The following is a 22,534-nucleotide window of genomic DNA, read 5'->3' as shown; positions in this document are numbered from 1 at the left end:
AGGTGTGTGGTGGGAAACAGCGTTTGTAAAGCGTTTGACACACAGAATGGTAGTTCCGTTCGCCTTCTCAGACTAGTTGCATTTATTTGCCTTCCTTGTTTTCTATCCTGCTTAGAATATGCGCTGAGATGATCTCCTGCCATTTCTCACTCTTGAGTGCAGTGTTCACGTTTCTACTGGCTGCATCAGAGTGGATCTGTGTATTAGTGGCTTCCAGAAGAAAAGTGGATGTGTCAGTTCAAGTCCAAAGGCAACCTGGAGGCAGAAATTCCCTGCTCCTTGGGGAATGGCAGCCTTTTTTCTCTTCTTTTTTCAACTGCTTAGATGAGGCACACTGCCATTTTGGAAGGTAATCTGCTTTACTCAAAGTCTACTGGCTTCCACCAATGGCTAGTCTAATGTTTGCCCCAATATCTGGTGTCACAGCCTAGGCAGGTTGACGCACAAATTAACCATCACAGTCTGCAAGCAGGTCTTACTTGCGATCAGTGGGAATGAGTCATCTGGGGGCAGGAGGCAGCTACCTGTGGCTCAGAGACAAAGAGCAACGCGTCAGCTTGTGGAAACATCTATGAGGATCCGGCTCGTGCGTCCTGCCTGGGGTATGATCACAAATCAAGGGTCTGTGCGTGCCTTGGAAGAATCAGCACATCCCTTCCAGAATCCCCAGGGTCCTGATAAGAAATCTCCCCGAGAAATGGAGGTTTTGACCTCTTCTCTTAATCCTGAAATAAATGTGGAATGAGACAGCTACCCTGGCACGGACACTTCTGGAGGGCTCATGATTTTTGAGACCCCAAAGTAAAATAAGATTCCAGGTCTAAAGAGAAGCTCAAGTCCGTCTCTAAGCGTCTTCCAGCTGTAAATCAAGCCCGCGTTCAACTCCTTGATCTTGCGACAAGTGGGAGAAAGGCGTCTGTGGTTCTCTGCTGCGTCGCGGAGTCCAGGTCCTAGTTCCCAGAGCTTTGAGCTTGTGATCGCTCAGTCATCTGTTTTGAAATGAGAAAGCTCACATACTTGAGCAGTGAAGTTTAAAGGGTAAAGTCAACTCAAGTTGCCAGAAACATGGGACAGAATAAATGTAGTGTTGGCTCTTGCAGAGGAGGGGTAGGCTGGGGAAGTGGCCTCGCAGTGAGTGCCTGCCGGCACGGGTCTTTGCACCCATCCTGTGGCAGCGGTACAGGAATTTGTGAGGCCACACTGTTTTTGCGGCTCTTTCGTATGCTGGGCACTGTATCGAGCTCTTTCTGCACATTGCCGATTCTTTATACCAGCTCTTTGAGGGAGAGAAGCTGTTTTTCATCCCCTTTTTAGAGTGGGGGAGACCAGGCTCAGAGAGGATACGTTTCTTGAACAGATCACATGGGTGGTGACTACTGGAACCAAGTATTTGATCGGGCTGAATTCAAAGCCTGTGTTCCAAGAACTTTGCAGCGTGGCTCCCACTGTTGCCAGATCCCGCGCTCTGAGTAGATGGAGAAAGCAAGACCAAAAAAGAAGAGTGGATACCCTCTGGGGCATTGGAAGCCCTGTGCCATTTTGGGAAGGAGAAAAAGAGAGACGGAAGGTGGTGTTCAAAAGGGTCAGGCTCAGAGGGCTGAGTTGAGTTGCATGGGAACTTGCAAATACTGGGTGACTGCTTGAGCAAGAACCTTGGGGCCAGCTGGCGCAGGGATGAAGGCAGATACCTTTGCCTCCAGAGCATTATTACGGGTTTCATTTCTATTCAATGTCACAGGCCTCTGCTGAAGCATTGGAATCGCTTGTGGTGCCATCCCCCAGGTGCCTGTGTAGAAAGTGGATGGGGGCAACAGTGGAAAGGAGAACTGAGGAGGTGCTCGGGGGCAGGAAGGTTCAGATCTAGAGTCGTCTACACAGTGATTGACCGATGCGCCTCGCCACTGTATGGCTTCCTGCTGTCAGATCTCATGCAAGTAGGCATTTCAGTGACCTGCAGTTTCCAGTCTTCTTCAGTGTGATACGTGAACTCATCCAAGGGAATTCTTCTCCCCCCTGTAGCCCCCACCAGCTGTGAACCCAAACAAAACACACAATTACCAACTCCACGCCACCCCCAAGGCCTCAGAACGGCGCAGAACAAGGCGGAGCTTTATGAATCGAGGGACTTTTGCCTTACTCTGTGGGAGCTGTTAATTAAAACCATTGAACCATTGAGTTGGGAGAGAGGGAGGGAGGCAAGGATGGGGGACAGCTCACACACTGGCTTTCCTCCTTTGCAGCCTGCGTACCTAGTTAAGTTGACACGGACTTTACGGTTGAATGAACCATTCACCAGAGACGTGTATGCGGTTCCTTGGGAACAACTTTCATGTGCTGCCCTGCAGCCGGGCTCTGGGGGCAAAAAGCCTGCCTCGCCTCTGACCAAGTATGCCTACGAGTTAATAATAATGATCGTGGCTGTAACAATAGCAGCTACCACTTACGGAGCGTTTCTGAATGCCAGGCGCTGTGTGCCCCGCTTTGTATGCATGACCTCATTTCACCCTTGCTTGAATCCACATGCTCTTTTTCCCATCCCCGATGAGGATCATCAGTAATACACCCAAGGTCACAGAGCTGGTGAGTTAGGGAGCCCGGACTCAGAGCTGGAGCTCAGCCGTGGTGGTTCAGGCTTTTTTCACTGGAGCCAGGTAAACATGATGGAAATAGAACTCCTCTTCTTCCCCACCCCCCCCCCACCCCCCGCCAGCCCTGTGTCTCCTCCTGTGTTTCCATATCCATTTCCCTGCCACAGCCAGAACCTGGAAAGAATCTCAGACTCTTCAGTTCATTGTTCCTGGAACACCAGTCGCTAAGTGTGATGGGGTCGCTCTTTAGTATCTCACGCTGTGGTTCTCTCTGGCCTCGCCGCTCTTGTCTCTCCCTAGGCATCCCTCCGTCGCTTTCCTTACCTCTGATCTCAAGGCCCATCCAGCAAGTCCACGCGACACTTCAGCTAGAAAAATCTGTCCAGGGCACATATTTGACTACGTTGTCACCTGCTTACAATGGCTCCACGTTGCCTGCTGAGGAGACCCTGTGTGTTGGCTCCTGTTGCTGTATGACCGATGCCTTCAAAGTCTAGCTGCTTGAAACCACCACTGTATCGTGCTTCCGGGGTCTCTGTGTCAAGAGCTGGGGCGAGGTGCAATGGGGATGGCTTGTCTCTGCTCACCATGTCTGGAGCCAGCTGGACAGCGGGGATCCACACCATTCCAAAGCTGTTCACTCACGTGTCTGACGCTTGGGCTGAGGTGACTTCAGGGTTAGGATGAACGTGGCTTTTCCTTGTGGCTTAGCTACCTCACAGCGTGAGGCCCCAGGATTGGCAGAGTTTTTACCTGGATGCTTAGGGCTCCGAGGGCAAGCGTTACCGTGAAGCAAAGCAGAGCTGTGTCGCCTTTTATGAGCTACCCTTGGGAGTCACAGAGTGTCACTCATACCATACTGTACTGGTCAAAGCAGTCAGCCCTCCAGATTAAGAGGAGGGAAGGGAACACAGATGTCCTCTCTCAGGGGGGAAGGTGGCAAGGTCACCTTGAAGAAGAGCCTGTGGGATGGGAGATATTGCTATGGTCGTCTCTGGAAGATACAGTCTGCCACGTCGTACACCCTATTCTGCCCAGCACGGCATAAAAGGCCCTGCATGGCCCCCGCGCCGAAGAGTCAGCTTTGTGGAGCCCTAGACCTTGTCTGTCTTACTAGCTAGCTCTTATGCCTAGCACAGAGCATGGTCCACAGGAGGCACTCCTTACATTTGGGCAGCTAATGAGTGTTCTGCTTGCCCAGTCTCATTTCTTACCATCTCCTCCTTCTCCTCACTGCCCATCTCGCATGCTGATTCTGCCACTCTGGACCACTGACGTTGTCCTTGATGTAGGTCCCACACTCTTGTACCTCTGTGCCTTTGCCTGTGTCCGTTCTCTCTACGGATTCCTCCCCCCTCCATTCCCACCTGCCTGCCATAGTCCTCTAAGAATCCGCTGAAGCTAGGTAGCCTTCCCTGGCCACCCTAGCTCCTGGTGACACCTTCCTCTCACTTCCTCTGGTTTGTCTGTGTGACTGTCCGTCTCCTAGACCAGGATATCCTTGAGCAGAGGGATTATGTCTTTTTACTCCTGCATCTCTTAACAACTTCTGCCAGACCTTCCGTATATGCTTAGCGATGTGCATGGAGTAAAGGGAGAAAGGAAGAAGGTGGTGACAGCAGCACTGTCACCTCTGCTACCGTTAATAGTAATAATGGCAGCCAGTGATTGTGGGGTGCTTTCACATAGTGCGGGCACTTTCCAGGTATTGTCTCTTTGAATTCTTAGAGAAATCCTAGAAGGCCTATATAACATATTATTATCCCCGTTTTATGGATGTGCAAACAGAGAAGCCAGTGGGAGTACGGCCTTTGGCAAGGCTGGTTTTCCCAGTGGAAATGAGTGAAGTCACCTGTCCAGGCCATAACGTTTGGGGGAAGCTTGAGGACTCACTCTGCTGTTGAGATTCTAGCCTCTTCCCTTTTGGTGCTGCCACCTGCTGGGCCTTAGGCTCTGAGACCCAAAGGTTTCTGTAGGTTTTAGAGAGCTCTGCCATCCTAACCTTCAACTGGATGAACAGAACAGTGATGTGGGAGGCAACAGATAATCTGTTAGTTAGACAATGCCTGCTTTGTTCTCAGCGTCATGTTTTAAGGAGTTCAGAATCAGGCAGAGGTTTGTTTAGGGAAGGGGAACCAGGAAGGCCAAGGGTTCAAAACCCAAAGCATAATAGAAATGTTTGTAGAAACTAGATATTCTTGGCATGGAAAATACTTAGGGAAGCAGTAGTTTCCAGAGGACCAAACTTGAACTGTAGATGGAAGTTACACTTACAGTTTTCATTTCCTACACCCCAAGGTGACCGTTAATCAGTGTTAGGAAAAAAATATGCTGAAGATTAGATCTGCAAAAGAGTGGGTGGGTCCTCTTGCAAAGGCATGAGCCTCCTGTTCCTGAGAGTAATCAAGCAGAATGTGGGAAACTGGGTCCACATGTTGCAGAAGGGATTCCTGCATGAGGTGAGAAGCTGAGAGAGAAGACCTTTAAAAATCCTCCCAGGTGTAAGGTCAAGGTGCCCAGGTTCCCATAGGAATCACCAAGGTTCTGTTACAGAGGGAGCAGAACTGGGTGTTCCGGAGGAAGATGTCTCTTTGACTAGCCAGGTTTACATATGCCAGCCTGGGGATAACAGTACTCAAGTCGTTTCTTCTGAAAATCTTCTCCCCCGTTTTCTCCCCTAATAAACACAAAAAGTGTGTTGCCTCCTTCCCTGGCCCCCAGCTGTGATCCGGATGATGTAGGGGTTTGGAGGCGGAGTGGACTGTGGCTGTTGAGAATCACTGTGAGCTCAGGGTCTGCACAGCAGGCGAGACGTTAGTGAATGTTGCCGTCTATAGTTTGTATAATGAAAATGATAGGTTTTAAAAGCGTACACATGTTATAATACCGGATATGCTCACTCTAACTAGGCAGGCTCTAGGGAATTTGCCCCTGCCCCACTTGAGTAACTACCCGAGCTGGTCTGTCTCCCATCCTTGTGAAAGTGGAAGCACTGGGACAAATTGGAGAGCGAGAAAAAGTCAGGGGCCCTGTTCTTTCGTCTTTGTGACACCAGACAGCTGTCCTCCTGCACTGATGGAAGGTAATTTGAGCATCCTGTGGGCAACAACTCCTGCTTGATTCCTGCTCTGGAGGTCACTGGCCTGTATTTCGGCTCCCTCTTAGCCTGCCCTTCCTGCCAGAGTGCTCCAGCTGCCGCTGAGGTGCCCCCGCCACCCCCAGTTCATACCGCCCTGAGCTGCTCTTTGTCCGCAGGCTGGCCCGTTTGCCTGCGCGCTTGGCCGCTGGGCTCTCCGTGGCTCGTGCCTGAGCTCCCCCCGGGAGCCCTGGCAGCCGCCTTGCTACACAGAGAGACGTGCTTGTCAGCGGCGTGTGCTACACCTGTCCCTCCTCTGAACACGCCTGTGGCACCATCCAGGCCCATACATGTCAAAATTCTAGGGGGAAACTGTTTTTGCCTTTCAGACTGAATTCCCTGCTCTACTGGTTTTGCTTTTTACTTCTTTTTTAAAAATCACGGACAGTGGGGAATTTAGCCGTGGGCAAGGAGACGGCAGTCAGCTCAGATCTGGGATGCCGCCCGGTACAGCACTGACAGTGTTCACTACGCTGTGGACTCTGCTCAAGCCATGCTGTCCCTTGAATGGGACCCGTGACTCCTCCCTCCTCCATCCGTAGCCTCCTCTACCCGGAAGGCCCCTTCTTCCTCGGAGTCTTCCTTGGAGTCTTTAGGGTTCCATAGCCGACTATTAGTAGGGTCTGGCTTATCTAAACAGATGCAAGGATGTCTAATTTTTCTTCCTATTCCCCAAATGCTTTACATACATGAGACATAAAAGCAATTAAATCCATGGTTGTTATTTATTCTTGCATTCAGTACACCAAAAATGTTTTTAGGTACCTATCTCAAGAGTTCTAGGGGCGGGATATTGAAGCAAAAACACAGGTCCTAAAATAATAATAGTGACAACAGCAGTCCTGCCTTTACTGAATTTGGTGGGTCAGAAGCTGGAGCACAAGAAGATAGATAAGCAGTTATCCCAAAATGTAGAATAAAGGAGCCAAGCTTCTATTTTATTATAAAAGACAGATTTGTTGGGGCGTCTAAGTGGCTCAGTCAGTTAAGTGTCCGACTTCGGCTCCATGGTCTCATGGTTCATGAGTTTGAGCCTCGCTATGGGCTCTGTGCTGTTGGCTCAGAGCCTGGAGCCTGCTTTGGATTCTGTGTCTCCCTCTCTTCTCTCTCAGCCCCTCCCCCACTCGCACTCTGTCTCTCCCTCTCTCTCAAAAATTAATAAATGTTAAACATGAAAAAACACAGTGAATTTATTGAACACAACAACGTGTTAAAATGAAACCATATCAATGCCTGTTCTCTAGTTATGTGTCCCTGAGCACATCACTTAAACTCCGTGACTCTCAATTCTGCATCAGAAAACTCATTAGATCAAGTCATTAATCCTTGAGAACCACCTGCCCTTCCCCCAGATCTGATATTCTGTAGTTCTGTGAAACTGCGTTTTATTGGTGTTTTACATAATGTTCAGTTGCATTTAAGGTGAAGTTTGAGAGGTAGGACCTCATCCTAAGTGGGAGATGGGGGCGTGGTCTGCAAAGGCCTTCTGTAGTTCAGCTCTGAGGACATAATTTTTGGACAGTGTCTTAATCTGGAGGCCTGCCGTTTCAGTAGTTCAGAATCTGACCTCTTGAAGGAAAAATGGCTGGCTCTCATGCTCACACATGTTAACTCACTGTTTTTCCAACTTTTTTGTTTTCATCCCTTCCTGATGAGCATAATGAGATCACACTCTGATTTTTGGAGAGCAGGCTGTGGCAAGGGTAAGAATAGGTGTGACTTTGGAGAACCATTGTGTCTTCAACAGTTCCACACCAACCAAGATTGTGTCAAACTTTTATCTACAGAGTAGGTTACAAAAAACATTGGGTGTTTTTATTTGTTTGTTGAAAATGGTAAATCTGGGGGGGGGCACCTGGGTGGCGCAGTCGGTTCGGTGTCTGACTTCGGCTCAGGTTGTGATCTCACAGTTCGTGAGTTCGAGCCCCACATCGGGCTCTGTTCTGACAGCCCACAGCTTGGAGCCTGCTTCAGATTCTGTGTCTCCCTCCCTCTCTGTCCCTCCGCCACTCGCACTCTGTGTCATTGTTCCTCTCAAAACTAAATAAACGTTAAAAAAAAAAATTAAAAGTAACAAAAAAAATAAAATGGTAAATCTGGTATGTTCAGGTTCCTGCCCCACCCCCAGGTGGGTCCGCTTCCACCCATGACCAGTGTGCCTGGCTGCCTGGGTGCTTTTTCTGAAGGTGACCCAGTGCACTTGGACGCATGGAAAAATGAATGGGGTCAGGCATCTGTGTGTCAGCTGTTGTGTCTACGGGTCTTGCTGGGTTTAGTGGCAGGTAATTTGAGCATCCTGCAGTCACCCAGTTTTGGCTTAATCCCTACGCTTGAAGGCCAGAGGCCCTGCGTATCTGTTTCTTTGAATTGGAATACATTTACTGAATCCCATTTAGAATGAGCGCTCAGAATGATGATTTTTTTTTTTTTTTTTTTTAAATGAAAATGCTACCTGGTGGAACGTTAGCATCTAAGGCCACACAGTGAATTCATTGTATATCTTTAGGTCCTTTGGATTTGCACATCTGTATCTCCGAGAAGTACCTAATTTTCCTGCCCCTCCCCAAGGCTGCCTGGCAAATACCTTCTCACCCTTCAGGATGCTGCTTGTACCTTTTTTTGCTGTAAGAAGGCTTTTCAGCCCCTCTCTCTGGTCTGGCCTTTGCTGAATCCCATGCAAACATCTGCATGTCTACCTTAAGCCCCTCAGGGCCTAGGACTAAGTCTGATTCTCCTCTGCCCAGCACCCAGGCCAGTGCCTGCCTTATAGTAGGGGCTGCACAAATGTGTCTTGCAAATGACAGCACCTCAAAATGGGGGCCACCTCTAGAGCAACAGCCTAGACTCTAGTGCCCTGCTTCCTGCAACCCTTAGGTGCTTCCAGAAACCAGGTTGTTTGTGGGCGTTGGATGATGTTCCCCAGGCCTGCTTTCCTGCTTCGATCTACAGAAGGGGTCTTTCTTGCACCGAAAAGTTAGTTACAGTCTGTCTCTGTCTATCCTCAGTGCATACTGACATTGCTTTCAGCTGCAGTCTAGAGAAGACAGGGCGAAACTTGCGTGAACCTGAACCAGAGCACCATCTGGACTCTCCCCAGTCCGGTAGTGAGTGTGGTTATTCCCCGGGGGTGTCTCCGTGAAATCCGAAGAGAAAGAGACACTGGAAGTCTGATTCCACCCTGAGGTTCTAGTCATCTCCGGAAGAGATCTCACAGTCCTGAATGCCAACATAAAAGTCCTCTGACCTCCTGTGAAATGTATCAGAAGTCACAGGAATGAGGGGCGCCTGGGTAGCTCAGTCGGGTCAGTGTCCGACTCTTGATTTCAGATCAGGTCACGATCTCACAGTTTCGTGGGTTTGAGCCACGCGTCGGGCTCTGTGCTGACAGTGCAGAGCCTGCTTGAGATTCTCTCTCCTTCCCTCTCTCTCTGCCCCTCCCTTACTCATGCGTGCTCTCTCTCTCTCTAAATATACTTAAAAAACTAAAAAAAAATTCGCAAGAATTATCAGATGTAGCGGCATCCAGAGGATTGGCAGGCATGCCTCCGTGTAGAAGTGCCTGGGAGGAAGGATTCTTCAGGCAAAGCGGAAGGCTTTTCCAGGGTAGGGGGGCATCAACTCATGGCACCCTCACTGAACTACCCACATGTTGCCCATGATCCTCACTATTCAGCACGCCTGGTGTTGCCTCCTCACATTCCCTCTCGGCCTGGGCTTCCACACTGACATGGTTCTGAGGTCTGCAGGTCTCTAAGTCCAAGGTTATGAATTAATTGGTATTTTAGTAAAGCCTTGGAGTTCTAACAACTCTTACTGACCTTTGATCTGAGATGGAGCGGCCATCAGGGATCAGGTACTCATAATATGGAGGTCCAAGACTAGTTACTATGAGGATTTGAGATTTAAATTACCATTATACTGTAGTCCCGTTGTGGCGAATATTTACCTCTTAGGGAAACTGAGGCCAGTCTAGCTCCCAGTTCCTCCATCCAAGCCTCAAGATTTAAGGCAGCATTTCTCAGAGTCTGGCCCTGACCGCTTTGCAGGAGAATCACTTACGTATCTGTTAAAAATGTGGGTTTGGGGGGAAGGGATGAATAGGGGGGAACACAGGGCATTTGGGGGGTGGGGCAGTGAAACTACTCTGTTTGACACTATAATGGAGGATACATGACATTATGCATTTGTCAAAACCTGTGCCACACAAAAACAGCTGGACCACACAGAGTGGACCCTAAGGTGAACTATGGAGTTTGGTTAATGCAACTCTGTCAGCATTGGTTGCATCAGAGTGCAGCACACTGATACCAAGTATTAACAACAGGGAAGCTGGTGGAAGGGGAGAGGGGCTACGTGGAAAGTCTGCTTTCTGTGCAAATTCTCTGTAAAACCTCAAACCATTCTTTTAAAAAAAATTTTTGTTGTTGTGGTTTGAATGCACAGTTTGGGCCCCACCAGTGATGTTTTGTATCTACAAAGCTGGGGCCACGGAATCTGCATTTTCTTCGGTTCTCCCACTGACTCAGGTGCATTTTAAGGTTTGAGGATTCCTGGAGATAAGTCAGTCTGCTCTCACCATCTGTTTCATTCCAAGAAAGAGCTTAAAGGGGCTTTGTCTGGAGAATTGTCTCCTGCGTGTGAGAGTGTGTTTCATCTTTCAGTAGGTGGACAGAAAGCTTCTTCATGCCAGTGCTAGAAATACTATAACATCACACTGACAGTTGAACCACAGTAGAGAGAATTCAGGCCAGACCAGATTCCAGACACGGGGACTGTCAGAGCTCCAAAGTGTGCAGCCCTTCTTCAGAAAGATGCCCCACCAGCCCCCATTTTAAACAAGCAGAGTTGTGGAGTATCATGAAAATTTTACATACGTGTATTTATTTAAATAGGGGGGACAAATCCACTGTCATTATAATCCCTGGCTGGCTGTGTGATTGAACGTATTCTGGAGTTTTTCGCATTCAGATGCTCGTTCGAGTTTCTGTGTGCCTAGATCCTAGGTACTAAGCTAAACCAGAACACTCTGGATAGTCATGCCAAGTGGAATTTGGTTGAACCTGTGTTTATTCACATTGCATGTTGCAAATACACAAGGACCTTCGCAGCAAGAATTTTCCCACTTGATCAAGTCACTCCAGCTAGGAGTTTGAGGAAAAAGCAAAAGCAAGCCCAAGGCCATGGTGAGATCGAGTCTGTGTGCTAAAAGTCAGGGTGACGTGTGAGTTACAGCCATGCCATGTGCCACTGCTGAGTCAGTTTATAGCAAACAGAGGCAAAAATCCTGTGCGGAAATTTGCAGAATATGCCGAAGGGACCCACTCAGCCGGGATCCACTTCTGCCCAAACTCAGAGGCCCTGGCAGGGGCGTTTGGGCTGACTCCAACTGGGTGCACATTTTACACATATGTGAGATGGGGTCCATAACTTAAGAAAATTTAGCAATTTCTGCTTTAGATAATGGTCTCTGAACGTTTTGATTGTGTTAAAAAAAAAAATCTGTTGCCGCTTTAGACAGTGTTTTCAAATACAGTATATGTACCACGTTACGCAAATATGGCGCACAGTATAAAACCTGCACAAAACTTAGGAAGGAAGTGGGGCGTGTTAAGAAATACATGCAAATAGAAATACTTTAGTTTTTGCTCATATGGGTCGTCTCATCTTCCTCATCGCAGAGACCGCTGCCTGAAACCCGTGCTTCCCACTCTTTAATGTGTATTAGAACCGCATGGGGGGGTCTTCCTGAACCGGAGTCTGATTCGGGAGGTCTGCAATATTGCCAGTGACGCTAGAGCTGCTAGTGCGTGGCCCCCGTTATGAGCGGCAGGTAGGGTGAGGCACGTACGTGTTGAGTTCTGTTGCAGGAACCTCTACAATGTGCCTTCAGTTCACTTCAAGCAGCTTTGCAGCACCTAGCTTTAGGAGATGAAGTCTGTGGCACCATTTTGCCCCATTGAGGCTTAAAGGGGGCCCCGGGGACCCTTTGACTCCTCCTCTATCCAGGCCTGCCTTTTCCTGCCACACCCTCTGTCCCTGTGGCCTCCTGAAGCTGAGCTCTTGTCTGACTAGCTTAGCAACGTCTTTGTAGTACTCCCCAGAGAGGCAAGCTCTGGTGACGAGGCTAGCCAGAGCAGCCTCCAGGCCTCCTGCTCCCTGCTCACTTCTGCAGAGGCTTTACCTCCTGCCACAAGCAGGATCAGAGAACTGGGCCAGGTCTGCCTGGTCATCTGGCCTACCTTGCAGCCAGGACTCGGTGAGATGGAAAGGAAATACGGACAAGCCAGGGAAGGGGCTGGTGCCCTTTGAGCTGTGGGTATTCCCACCTGGTGGCTCATGGTCGTGTTCTGTGCTCTGAGCCGAGGTGGCTCATCGCGTGGCCTCGGGTGGCTGCTCCAGACTTGAATGAAAGAAGAAGGGAAGATTTTGCTGGAGAGGAGAAGTGAACTCCCACATCCTCCTAAAAAGAGCCGTATACCATCCTAGTGATGTTCTGAAGAGCTGGCAGGTATACAGCACAGTGGGAAACAGGGCTCAAAGGTACCCCAGCTCTGCCTCAAGGAGGAAGGTAGGAAACTGCTTGGATCTCTGGGTCCATGTCTCCCCTCTGCCTTTGCCAGCAGAGTCTTTGGAAGGGCCCCCCAAAGACATGGAAACCAAAGAAATGCTTCTTGATGACTTGTGTCTCCTAGTCCAGGTTAGAGTCCTATTGTCACAGGGAAACCTACTGAGAAGGACGTTCAGACCTGAGACTTTCCCCAAAGGCAGCTGCCGATTCTGTGTCATTGGTGTCCGTTTGAGATGACCCGTAATAGGGAAGCAGCAGCACCAGGGTGTTCGAGTAGAGCTCAAAGTTCGAGCCCCAGGTTGGGTGTAGAGATGACCTAAAAATTAAAAACTCGTTTTGAAGAGCCTGGGTGGCTTAGTCAGTTGAACGTCCAACTCTTGATTTCAGCTCGGGTCATGATCCCACAGGTGTGGGATTGAGCCCCGTGGTGGGCTTTGCCCTGAGCAATGGAGCCTGCTTAACATTCTCTCTGTCCCCTGTTCACAGTCTTTCTCTCTAAAACAAAAATAAATAAATAATTTTTAAAAATTAAAAATCTTAAAAACAAACAAACAAAAAAAAACCATCAAAGATATGCCACGACGAGGGTATTAGAGTCATTCAGTGACGTATCTGTGTAGTTGTCATTTGGGGTGAAGGATGGGAGTGGGTTGGCCTTAGATAAAAGAAACTTGCCGCATTTGCCTCAGCTTTGGTGCCGAAAAACTTCGAGCACAAAGTGGTTTCCAAATGCCTCCTTAGTAGAAACTTAAGTCTTTGCTTAAATTTTAGTACTACAGTTTTAAAATTAGCACGGAAAAATTAAACCGCCTTTTTCCCCCCGACCCTATTTTTGCATTGCCAGTGCCTTCTCCTCTCCCCTTAATTAAGTCAAGGGGAACAACTTCCTTTCTGTCCTAGAGATCAGCTCTCTTCAAAAGGTTGTAGGCAGTTTTGTTGGACTGGATTGTCCGATTGTCCTTCTGTGACCCGGAGTGAAGTTTATTCGTCTGACTTCTAAGAGGCCCGAAACTAAAGGCATCCTTTTCCAGGTTTGTCCAGAAACTCCGTTAACATCCTCATAAACCTAGAGCGTACATGCGTCCTGCCACATTGCAGGAGAGCAGCAGGCACTATGAAAGCACATGTTGTTTAGGGTCTTGGACGCTGGTGAAATGCTCCACTGCAGGGACTTTTCATCAGCCCACATCATTTTCTTTAACGGTAGACGACAAAGTATGTGTTGACATACATGCTTATATAGTTGTATTGATATTGGCAAGGAATTGTGTATGTGTGTGTGTATTTATTTCTTTTATTCCATTTTCTTCGCTTTCGTCACATTTAAATCAAAAGTGCATCCAGAACATACAGACAGGTTGACACGTCTTTGAAGAAAAAATAATCACCTCGGCTTGATTTTTTTTTTCCCCTTCTGTTTTGTACTACTTTAATTTCTTGCCTCTGAGTATTTTTGTTGTTCTTTTGTTTTGTCTTTTAATGTCATGCTCCATTAGAAACGCACTGAGCCAGATCAGGTCAGTACAGATTTCTTCCCCTTCCCGTCCACCCCTCCTCCCCCAGCCCTTGACAGAAGGTGATTTCTTCTGCACCCAGTGGAAGTCAGTTTGTGTTACTTACGCAGGTCACATTGAACTGTGAACTTTGGGAATGGGGAGCCACCTTCCCCCTCCTTCTGAAGGCGAGTCACAGAGCCAGTTTCATTTATTCCATGTTGTTGTCTCATGTTTAAAGAAGGAATCTCTTAACTAAGCGCTGGATTCAAAATCTGGTGTATCTGTTCTAACAGGTCCTATTAGATTCCATAAGTATTTTGTAACCGGTGTCAGTTACATAGGATGCACTCTTCTTGTCTAGAATGTTCCTCTTAAGAGGCATTTGGCCCTCACATGTCTCTCCTGGCCTGAGCGATGGTGAGGCCACCCTGCAAATCTGGTCATCCTGCAAAGGTCTGAGACAACTCAGGTGGGATTCAGACAATGTGTATTCTGAAGTCTGTAGAAGGAATTATTGATGAGAAGATGCTCCCCCAAACTGGAGTATTGAATGATGGAAGTTTTGACAAGTCAGTGCTCTCTTTGGCACAGAAGCCAGAGCCTGCTAGTCATTTGCTTTGTACCTTCATAGCTCTCCAACACACAGCCAGTGGTCTCAAACCACCTGGCTCCCACACCCTCCCTGACTGAGCCCCGGTCCCCACGCTGCCCGGCTCCAATCTACTCCTGATGCTCTGGCAACAGTGAACTACTTGCCATTCTCCTAACTTACCCTCTTCTCTGTTTCTCTCTGCTTTTGTATGTGATACCAATGTGCCTAGATGGATCCTCCTCCTTTGGCTGGCAAACTCCTATGCACCCTTCAAGGGCCAGCTTAAATAGCTCCTCTTTGACTCCTCCCCATGTGCTCTGAGCCTGTCCTGCACCCATCTGTAATACTGCTCTTCGTCTGTTCAATGTCTGGGTCCCCTGTAGCTTTTGAGCTTTACCAGGACAGGAACTAGGTTTTTCCTCCTCTGTAACCCCAGCCTGGTACAGAGCCTGGTACCTAACAATTGTGGTATCGAAAAATGAGAAGAGGGTACACAGTCACTACCCTGTGGTATGGACAATCGCTGCCGTTGATAGTCACAGCAGCTAATAAATTTCAAGTGCCCCCAACACACCAGGCCCTGGGCTTTGCACGCGCTGGCGTATTTAACCCACCGCAGCCTTGTGAGATTAATCTGTAGTTCTACCCATCTTGTAGCTGAGGAAATGAAACTCCTAAGAATTACACCAAAAAGCGTGACAAAGCTGAGATTTGAACTCCCCTACTTGCACTGTGATCCTGACCACAATTTCATTTTCCTCGTCTGAAAAACAGATAATACACTTGACGAGAGTCTTGAAGGTACAGTGTCATGGCTTATGGGAAGCACTTAGCACAGTACCCAAGCAGCCTCCATATCCGTGAGTTTTTATCAGTAATGATGCATACAACGTCTCCCAGCTGGCAAGGGACAGAGGAGACATTTGAACCCAGATCTTTCTGACAACAGAGACTTGTTCCTAACTCTTATGCTCATGGGCCAGTCCAGGGTGCCCCAGCCTTGAATAGAAGATACCTACCACACACCTTGTGTCTTTAGCAGGGGCTCCATTCGGGGGCCTCTGGGGAAGCTGTGGAAGGTGGAGGCAGAGCCCCTGCACCCATCACTGCAGAACTCGAGAGGATAATGAGTAAATTGTTGAGTTGCTTGGTGACCTAGGACCTCACCAAGCAAACATTAGGATGTTACCAGCACATCATTAGGCTCCAGCACTAATTATTTATTTCCCCAAAGAGAAGGAACGTTACAGTGTTGGTGCTGGGAGATTCAGTCCCTAGATCAACTGCTTCCTTTCCTTGTGACCTCAGGCAAGCCCTTTCATCTGTACCCAGGGTGAGCCTTGCTAAGGCTTCCAAAGACGGGGCATGGCTATCACTTCCTGCCCCTCCCCCACCCCTCAGCCTTCAAACCCTCCTGAAAAAGGGCTGCTGATTCAGATGGGTACAGCAGCGATCGCTTCACCTGCAAACTATGCTTTCTTAAGGGATTAACCTGATGAAGGCAGTTTATATTAATACGTTCAGTAGCCAATTCCTACACAAATTTGGGTCAAGCCAAAATTATATTTTTCATTGAGAGTAGAAGAGTTATTTAAATATCTATATGGAGCTCTTTGTAAATGAAACTATTGGAATCGGCGTGTAATATTTTAGAAATAAATGTTTTATTTTTTTTAATGTTTATTTTTGAGAGGGAGCATGAGCTGGGGAGGGGCAGGGAGTGAGGGAGACAGAAGGGCAGAGGATCCAAAGGGGGCTCTGCACTGACAGCAGCAAGCCCAATACAGGGCTCCTATTCATGAACCTTGAGATCATGACCTAAGCTGAAGTCGGACACTCAACCGACAGAGCCACCCAAGTGCCCCAAGAAATATTTTAAGTTAGATTCTTGAGTGTGAGCCTCGTTGTAGTGACAGCTGTCTCCAATGCTATGCTGTCTCCTAGTGAGAGGACATATAACAGAATTTTTAAGAATATCTTAAAAGATACATGGTTGAATACATGTTTTCACAAACGCCTGGGAAAAGAGGTAAACTCCCCAGTTCCTCATTTCCACCACCCAACTTCCGCACGCAGTGAATGAAATAGATTCGCCACGAAGCTGGATCATGGTCAGATTACTTGCATTCAAAGCACTTTAGTTCCCTGTGCCTTTGAGAAGGCAGAGGATCCGATGGATCCTTGCCTTTCCCCTCCTCTCTGCCTAAACAAAGAATTCCCCGCAGCAGTGGACAGGCCAAGGTAGCCATCTCTCCAGGGTCCTTCCACCTTTCTAGGTTGTCATTTTCAACAAAACCACGCTGCTCTGCTGGGGTGTTACTGGGTTGAGGGCCATGGCACGTCTCAGCATGGTCTCTGGAATGCTCTCTGGGCCCTGCTCTGTGCCTCCACGGAAAGCCAGGGGTGTGTACGTGTGGGCCTCGTCTGCACGCCTGGGTGCGTGTCATTGCCCATCCGTATGTGTTGTTTCACCAGGGATGAAAATCCAGCAGGGAAATGAACGCTAAAATCAGTTTGTTTGTCCTTTGATAAGATCCCTGCAGTTAAAAAGTTTTCATTTCCATGGCTGAGTGGGCTTTGCTAAAATCAAAATTAACTGCCTTGCTTTATGGTGCAACAGATTGTGTTCTGAAGAGCTTCCCCTGAATTCTCCTTGAAAGGACATTTGATCTGGGAAGTCTAGCTCCTGGCAAAGTCGCTGCATTTTGACGTAGGTGGGTTTTTTCTCGTTGTGCTAGTGTAGAATGTGTGCAGAGAGCCTACCACTGGACCCTGGGTCACATTGAATGGGTGGGTGGATGGATGGACTGATGGATGGGTACACAGACAGATAAATGGTTTAATTTGCATTTCTATGTGTCTTAGATGTCATGTTCCCTGACATTTAAGAGGAAGGAAAACCTGGGCTTCATCGGCGGAACATGCGACTCTTGATCTCGGGGTTATGAGTTTGAGACCCGTGTTGGGGGTAGAGATTACTAAAAAAAGTAAACTTTCCAAAGGAAAAAAATTATTTAAAAAAAAGGAAGGGCTGCTGGCTGGCTCAGTTGGAAGGGCATGTGACTCTTGATGTCGGGGTTTGAGCCCCACGTTGGGTGTACGGACTACTTAAAAAATAAAATCTTAAAAAATAAATAAAAAGAGGAAAGAAAACCTGTAATTGGTGTCCTCCCAAAAAGTTTTTGCTAGACCCCATTCTGGTCTTCATTCAACAAAACCCGTTTGTCTTAAGCACTTAACACTTGTTAGGTACATGGGATACAGATTTGAACAACATTATAACAGTCCCTGTCTTCAGGGAGCTCACTGTGTAGTGTAGGAGATAAGTGTGAAAGGTGATTACACAAATGATTGTTTAACTATAGCTGTCGTCACTATGTTTTTTTTGTTTTATTGAGATACAATTCATAAAATTCACCCTTTAAAGGCATATAATTTAGTGGTCTTTGGTGTATTTACAAAATGTTTTTTTTTTTGCTTTTAAAACGATACGGTTGAGGGGTTCCCGGGTGGCTCAGTCAGTTAAACGTCCAACTCCAGCTCAGGTCATGATCTCACGGTTCATGGGTTCGAGCCCCACGTCAGGCTCTGTGCTGACAGTTTGGAGCCTGGCGCCTCCTTCAGATTCTGTGTCTCCCTCTCTCTCTGCCTGCCTCAACTCATGCTCTGTCTCTGTCTCTCAAAAATAAATAAATGCTAAAAAAAAAATTAAAATGATACAATTGAGTGAAAAATGGATTCTAATCTGTTGTTGTTTTGTTGGCACAACCACAATTAATTGGTTTGACTGCTCCAACAGACTTTACATTTTGTGGGCATTGCATTGTCTGTGATCTTTAACGTCATAAAGGAGAGGCAGGAGGGGACATGGGAGAAGTTCAAGTTAGACATGGTGTCCTCGAAGCTGCTCTAAGGAAGAATTCTTTTGACACACGTGGAAGCTTCTTCTTACCCCAGATGCTCCAGTGAGAACTTTCTTCTCTGCCCCCAACTTGAACTTAACTGGTTCTGGGCCGCCTCCCATAGTATGCTCTAATTCCATTTTTCTGAGAGTATATCCCAAGAAGGTCCCAAACGAGAAGTAGAAGAAAGTCAGGAATTGACAGCCCTCAGGATCTACCCCATATATTCTAAAGTTCAAATTCCAAAGGCAGTAAAACTTTCCGTGATGCAGCTCAGCTGACTGTTTCAGGAAAATCGCCACTCGTTGGTCTTCTTCGTACATGTCATTTTACTTGAAACGTAAGGCGTCTGCATTTTCAGACACCTTGCAGGTTTATCTGCTGGGGGCCGTGTAGGAATTAAAGGGATCTGAGTTTGGTTTCTTGCTCTTTGGTTTGTCTTCCTGTTCTCTGAAGATGCAAGCAGTCTCCCTTATGGGGTATTGTGAAGGAGACAGTGTAGGAGTGCTAAAGCTGCTTTGTACCTGAACTACCTCCTACTGGTGGCTAAGCTCTCGGGAACTGGTCTGGTTGGCAGACAGCCATCTATGCAGAAGTTCCAGGGCTACCCTTTCCCCCCGATAACACTGACTTCCTCGGAAGAAAGCTTTGTGGCCTCACCAAGAGATCTGGAAAGGGGTAAGTTAGTGTGAGTGTTATTCAGAGAGTTTTGTGACAGCCCTCTTAAGACATTGGTATCAAAGGTGAAATTCACCATTGTAGGTAGATACTTCAAGATGATGACGACCATAATAATGTCTCCCACGTGTATGGTCTTATACATATTGCAGAGCACTTTCATGTGCCTTATCTGGCTAATTCTCATGTCTGCCTTGGGAAGCAGGAAAGCTGTGGTATTCCCATAGTTTAGATGAAAGGCTCAGAGCCCAGAGAAGTAACTTGCCCACGATGACAAAGGTGGCTCATCTGTCCTCGGTCTTTTCTTTCCACTCTTAAAAGCTTGCCTACTTTCTCCACTGAGCTGTTCTGTAATTGTTCCCCCCTATGATTCGCTGATGATTGTCAGTCCCATTCGCATTACTTAGGTAAAACACCTGCTTGTATAAATGCTGACATTAAAAAGAATGTCACGAATACATCTGACAGTTAATTTTATTCACTAGTTCCCTTCTGCTCTATAGATTCCTGTTGAGTTTGGGTTAATTAAGCTGTGTTCTATTTTTGCTATCAAGTGGGTGATCTTTTGTGTTGAATCAACAGCTGAGTTATCCCTGGGCTGTGATTAGTGACAGAGCCTCGGGAAAGCCTCAGTTCCTTCCCCCCTTAGAGCACAGGGTGGCCATGGAGAGCTTCTGAGCTTCTGGATGTGAACACCGGGACTGTACACAAATTGCTTTTGACCATACATTTGCATCATCCTGTGCTCCTATTAAAGGTACATGACCGATGGTGGACTTGGCCTCTATACTCGTCGCCTGAACCGGCTCCCTGATGGGATGGCTGTGGTGCGGGAGACCCTACAGAGAAATACCTCCCTGGGCCTCGGAGATGCCGACAGGTAAGTTTGCTCCACTTGGGACTGACCAGGTGCAGAGATCCTTCCAGAGTGGGCTGAGGAACGAGGGTGTGATATTGAGAGCGAGCCGATGGGCACTGTTTTAATCCACCTGGGGGGTTGGGAGGCCTTGAAGCCGTGCCTGGGGTCAGGAGCTGGCACAGCAGGTAGGAGGCAGCTGCTGAAAGGGGTTCTTGAGTCCTGCTTCTGGCTAGGGTAGTGCTCCTGATAACAATAATAGAGGGAGTCGAGGCTCGGGTACTTTTTGTTTTGTTTTGACCGTTGCTACTGCATCTTTAATTCAGCAGGCCCCGGGGATCTGCTTTACTTCTTCTATTAGCAAGCTTTCTAGGTATTACGTCTTGGAACAGAGTCCCTAATGATACACAGAAGGTCTGTGTGCAGAAGGGAGTGCTCTTGGCCGTGGCTGATCGGGCTTCACTGTAGGTCTCCTGTGGCCTGGCGACAGGAAGCAAGGCCTAAGGATGTAGTTTATGGTGAGTAGTTGACAGAAGCTTGGCCAGTCTTCGCTGCAGCCACCATCCAAGATGAAAAGAGCTTCAGAGACCATTGCAATATAGAGGACTATTTGGTAATCCTTAGTCTGACACAGATGGATTCTATGGCCTTGAGCAATCTATTAAAGTAGGGGTTTGGACCTTATGATTTCCAAAATCCCTTGCAGCTCTGATGTGCTGTATTTGATTTCAATACCTTTTGGTGATCTGACTGTTGAAGGATTTTACTGGCTTGCTTGACATCTTTCATGTGGGGTGAGGACACAGAACGTGGAATTTAGATGTGTGGGCTTGGAGTCACCTTACACTTTTGGGTGTTAATCCTCATGTGCCAGAAAGCCACATATTCGTAGCACAGACCTGGTTTCTTGCTATTCTCTTTGCCGGACATACTTTTTACAAAGAGCTAAGTGACGTCTGTGATTCTCTGGCTTCAGAGAAATAGGGCAGCACAGTAAGGAAAGAGAGGCTGAAGTTACCCCCAGGAATGGCATTTGCTCAAGAGGAATCTTCATCTTCTCTCCGGGAAGGCTCAGAAGCCTGGGCTCCGGTGGAGAACACTGAATTCGTTGTCAGGAACTTGGGATCTGGCCCAGGCTCTGCCACTAACTTGAATATGTCCTTCTCAGAGTCCTCCCCGGTGTCCAGGCTGGTGATTTATACCCACATGACAAAGGCTTTTCACCACAGTGCCAGTTCAGGTCAGCTTTGTTCCTGTAATTAATTCATTTAAAAGTATTGGTTTGAAAATTCCATAGAAAGGTGGACCTTTTGAGAACTGCTCTTTCTAAGGCTAAAATGCTCTGTAACTAAAATCTTTGGAGGCAATACTATCAGGGAGAAAATCAGCTGCTGTAACACCCCCACTGGAGATTTCACAATTTACCCAGTTATTGTGGTGATTGGTCTTTTCCTGTAAACATGTATCTGGTTAGTAAATCTATGAGAGTGAAATTCAGGCTTTACAAGGTACATTTTCCCTTGTAGCAAAAGAAGAATCTGTGCCTAGGCAGTTTAATTTAATGCTTCATTGCAGGGTTAATGGAATTATTATAGATCACAGCTGAGCTCTTTTCTGCTTTTGGAGGTAGATGATTGCAGTGGGGGCTAGAAAGCTGGATGGTGTTTGTCATGTTGTTCTAGTTTAACCTGTGTGATGGGACCAGTTGGACCACAGTGTCTTCTGGTTCTCCCCAGACTGGACTGCTCAGATGTGATCACTTAAGACCAAATGAATAACTGACCAACTTTTAAAGAAAGATTTCAGGGGCGCCTGGGTGGCTCAGTCGGTTAAGTGTCCGACTTTGGCTCCGGTCATCATCTTACAGTTTGTGAGTTCAAGCCCCACATCGGGCTGTCTGCTGTCAGTGCAGAGCCCACTGTAGATCCTCTGTCCTCCTCTCTCTCTGCCCCTTCCCTGCTCACGTGCGCGCTCTCTCTTTTTCTCTCTCAAAAATAAACGTTAAAGAGAAAAAGAAAGAAAGAAAGAAAGAAAGAAAGAAAGAAAGAAAGAAAGAAAGAAAGAAAGAAAGAAAGAAAGAAGAAAGAAAAAGAATTCAGATGGATTTTTTTAAAAGTAGGATTTAATAGGGGCGCCTGGGTGGCTCAGTCGGTTAAGCGTCCAACTTTGGCTCAGGTCATGATCTCACGGTTCGTGAGTTTGAGCCCCGCATCGGGCTCTGTGCTGACAGCTCAGAGCCTGGAGCCTGTTTTAGATTCTGTGTCTCCCTCTCTCTCTCTGACCCTCCCCCATTCATGCTCTGTCTCTCTCTATCTCTCTCTGTCTCAAAAGTAAATAAACGTTTAAAAAAAAAAAACTTTAAAAAAAAAAAAAGTAGGATTTAATAATGCTTCTAAATTTCCTATTTCATGTAAGTTTGGACCTGGGGGCAGTGAGATATTTTAGGTTGTTCTCAAATATGTTAAATTTCTTTGATTCTAAAGTTGACCACGTAAATGCTTCAGTTTGGCTAAGTTGAAATAATAGTAGATTTGTTGCTCTAAAGTTCTTCATGTACGTCTCTTCCAAAAACTATATCCTACCTGAGTGTTTCCCAAAGTGGGAGACTAACATTAGTGTTATAGGAAATAATTTTAGATAGTAGACAGGGAGATATTTATTTTCAACAATTACACTTTAATTGTAATGTTTAAAAAAATTATAACTAGTGCATCAAAC

At 47.2% G+C, this 22,534-nt stretch overlaps 1 protein-coding gene across 2 annotated transcripts in view; it reads left to right on the top strand.

Moving 5' to 3' along the window:
- Positions 1-22,534, top strand: part of NAV2 (neuron navigator 2) — a 397,887-nt gene that overhangs the window by 251,981 nt on the left and 123,372 nt on the right. For both annotated transcript variants that reach the window (XM_086677817.1, XM_086677818.1), the window contains one exon: positions 19,718-19,840. In XM_086677817.1, the coding sequence (XP_086533943.1) occupies positions 19,718-19,840 (123 nt within the window). The remainder of the gene's footprint in view (positions 1-19,717; positions 19,841-22,534) is intronic.

The sequence above is a fragment of the Puma concolor genome, chromosome D1 (assembly GCF_028749965.1).
Source record: "Puma concolor isolate L17-30 chromosome D1, mPumCon1.1.hap2, whole genome shotgun sequence".
Classification (NCBI taxonomy): domain Eukaryota; kingdom Metazoa; phylum Chordata; class Mammalia; order Carnivora; family Felidae; genus Puma; species Puma concolor.
The sequence above is the reverse complement of the archived record's forward strand: the minus strand, read 5'-3'. Positions and strand labels throughout refer to the sequence as shown.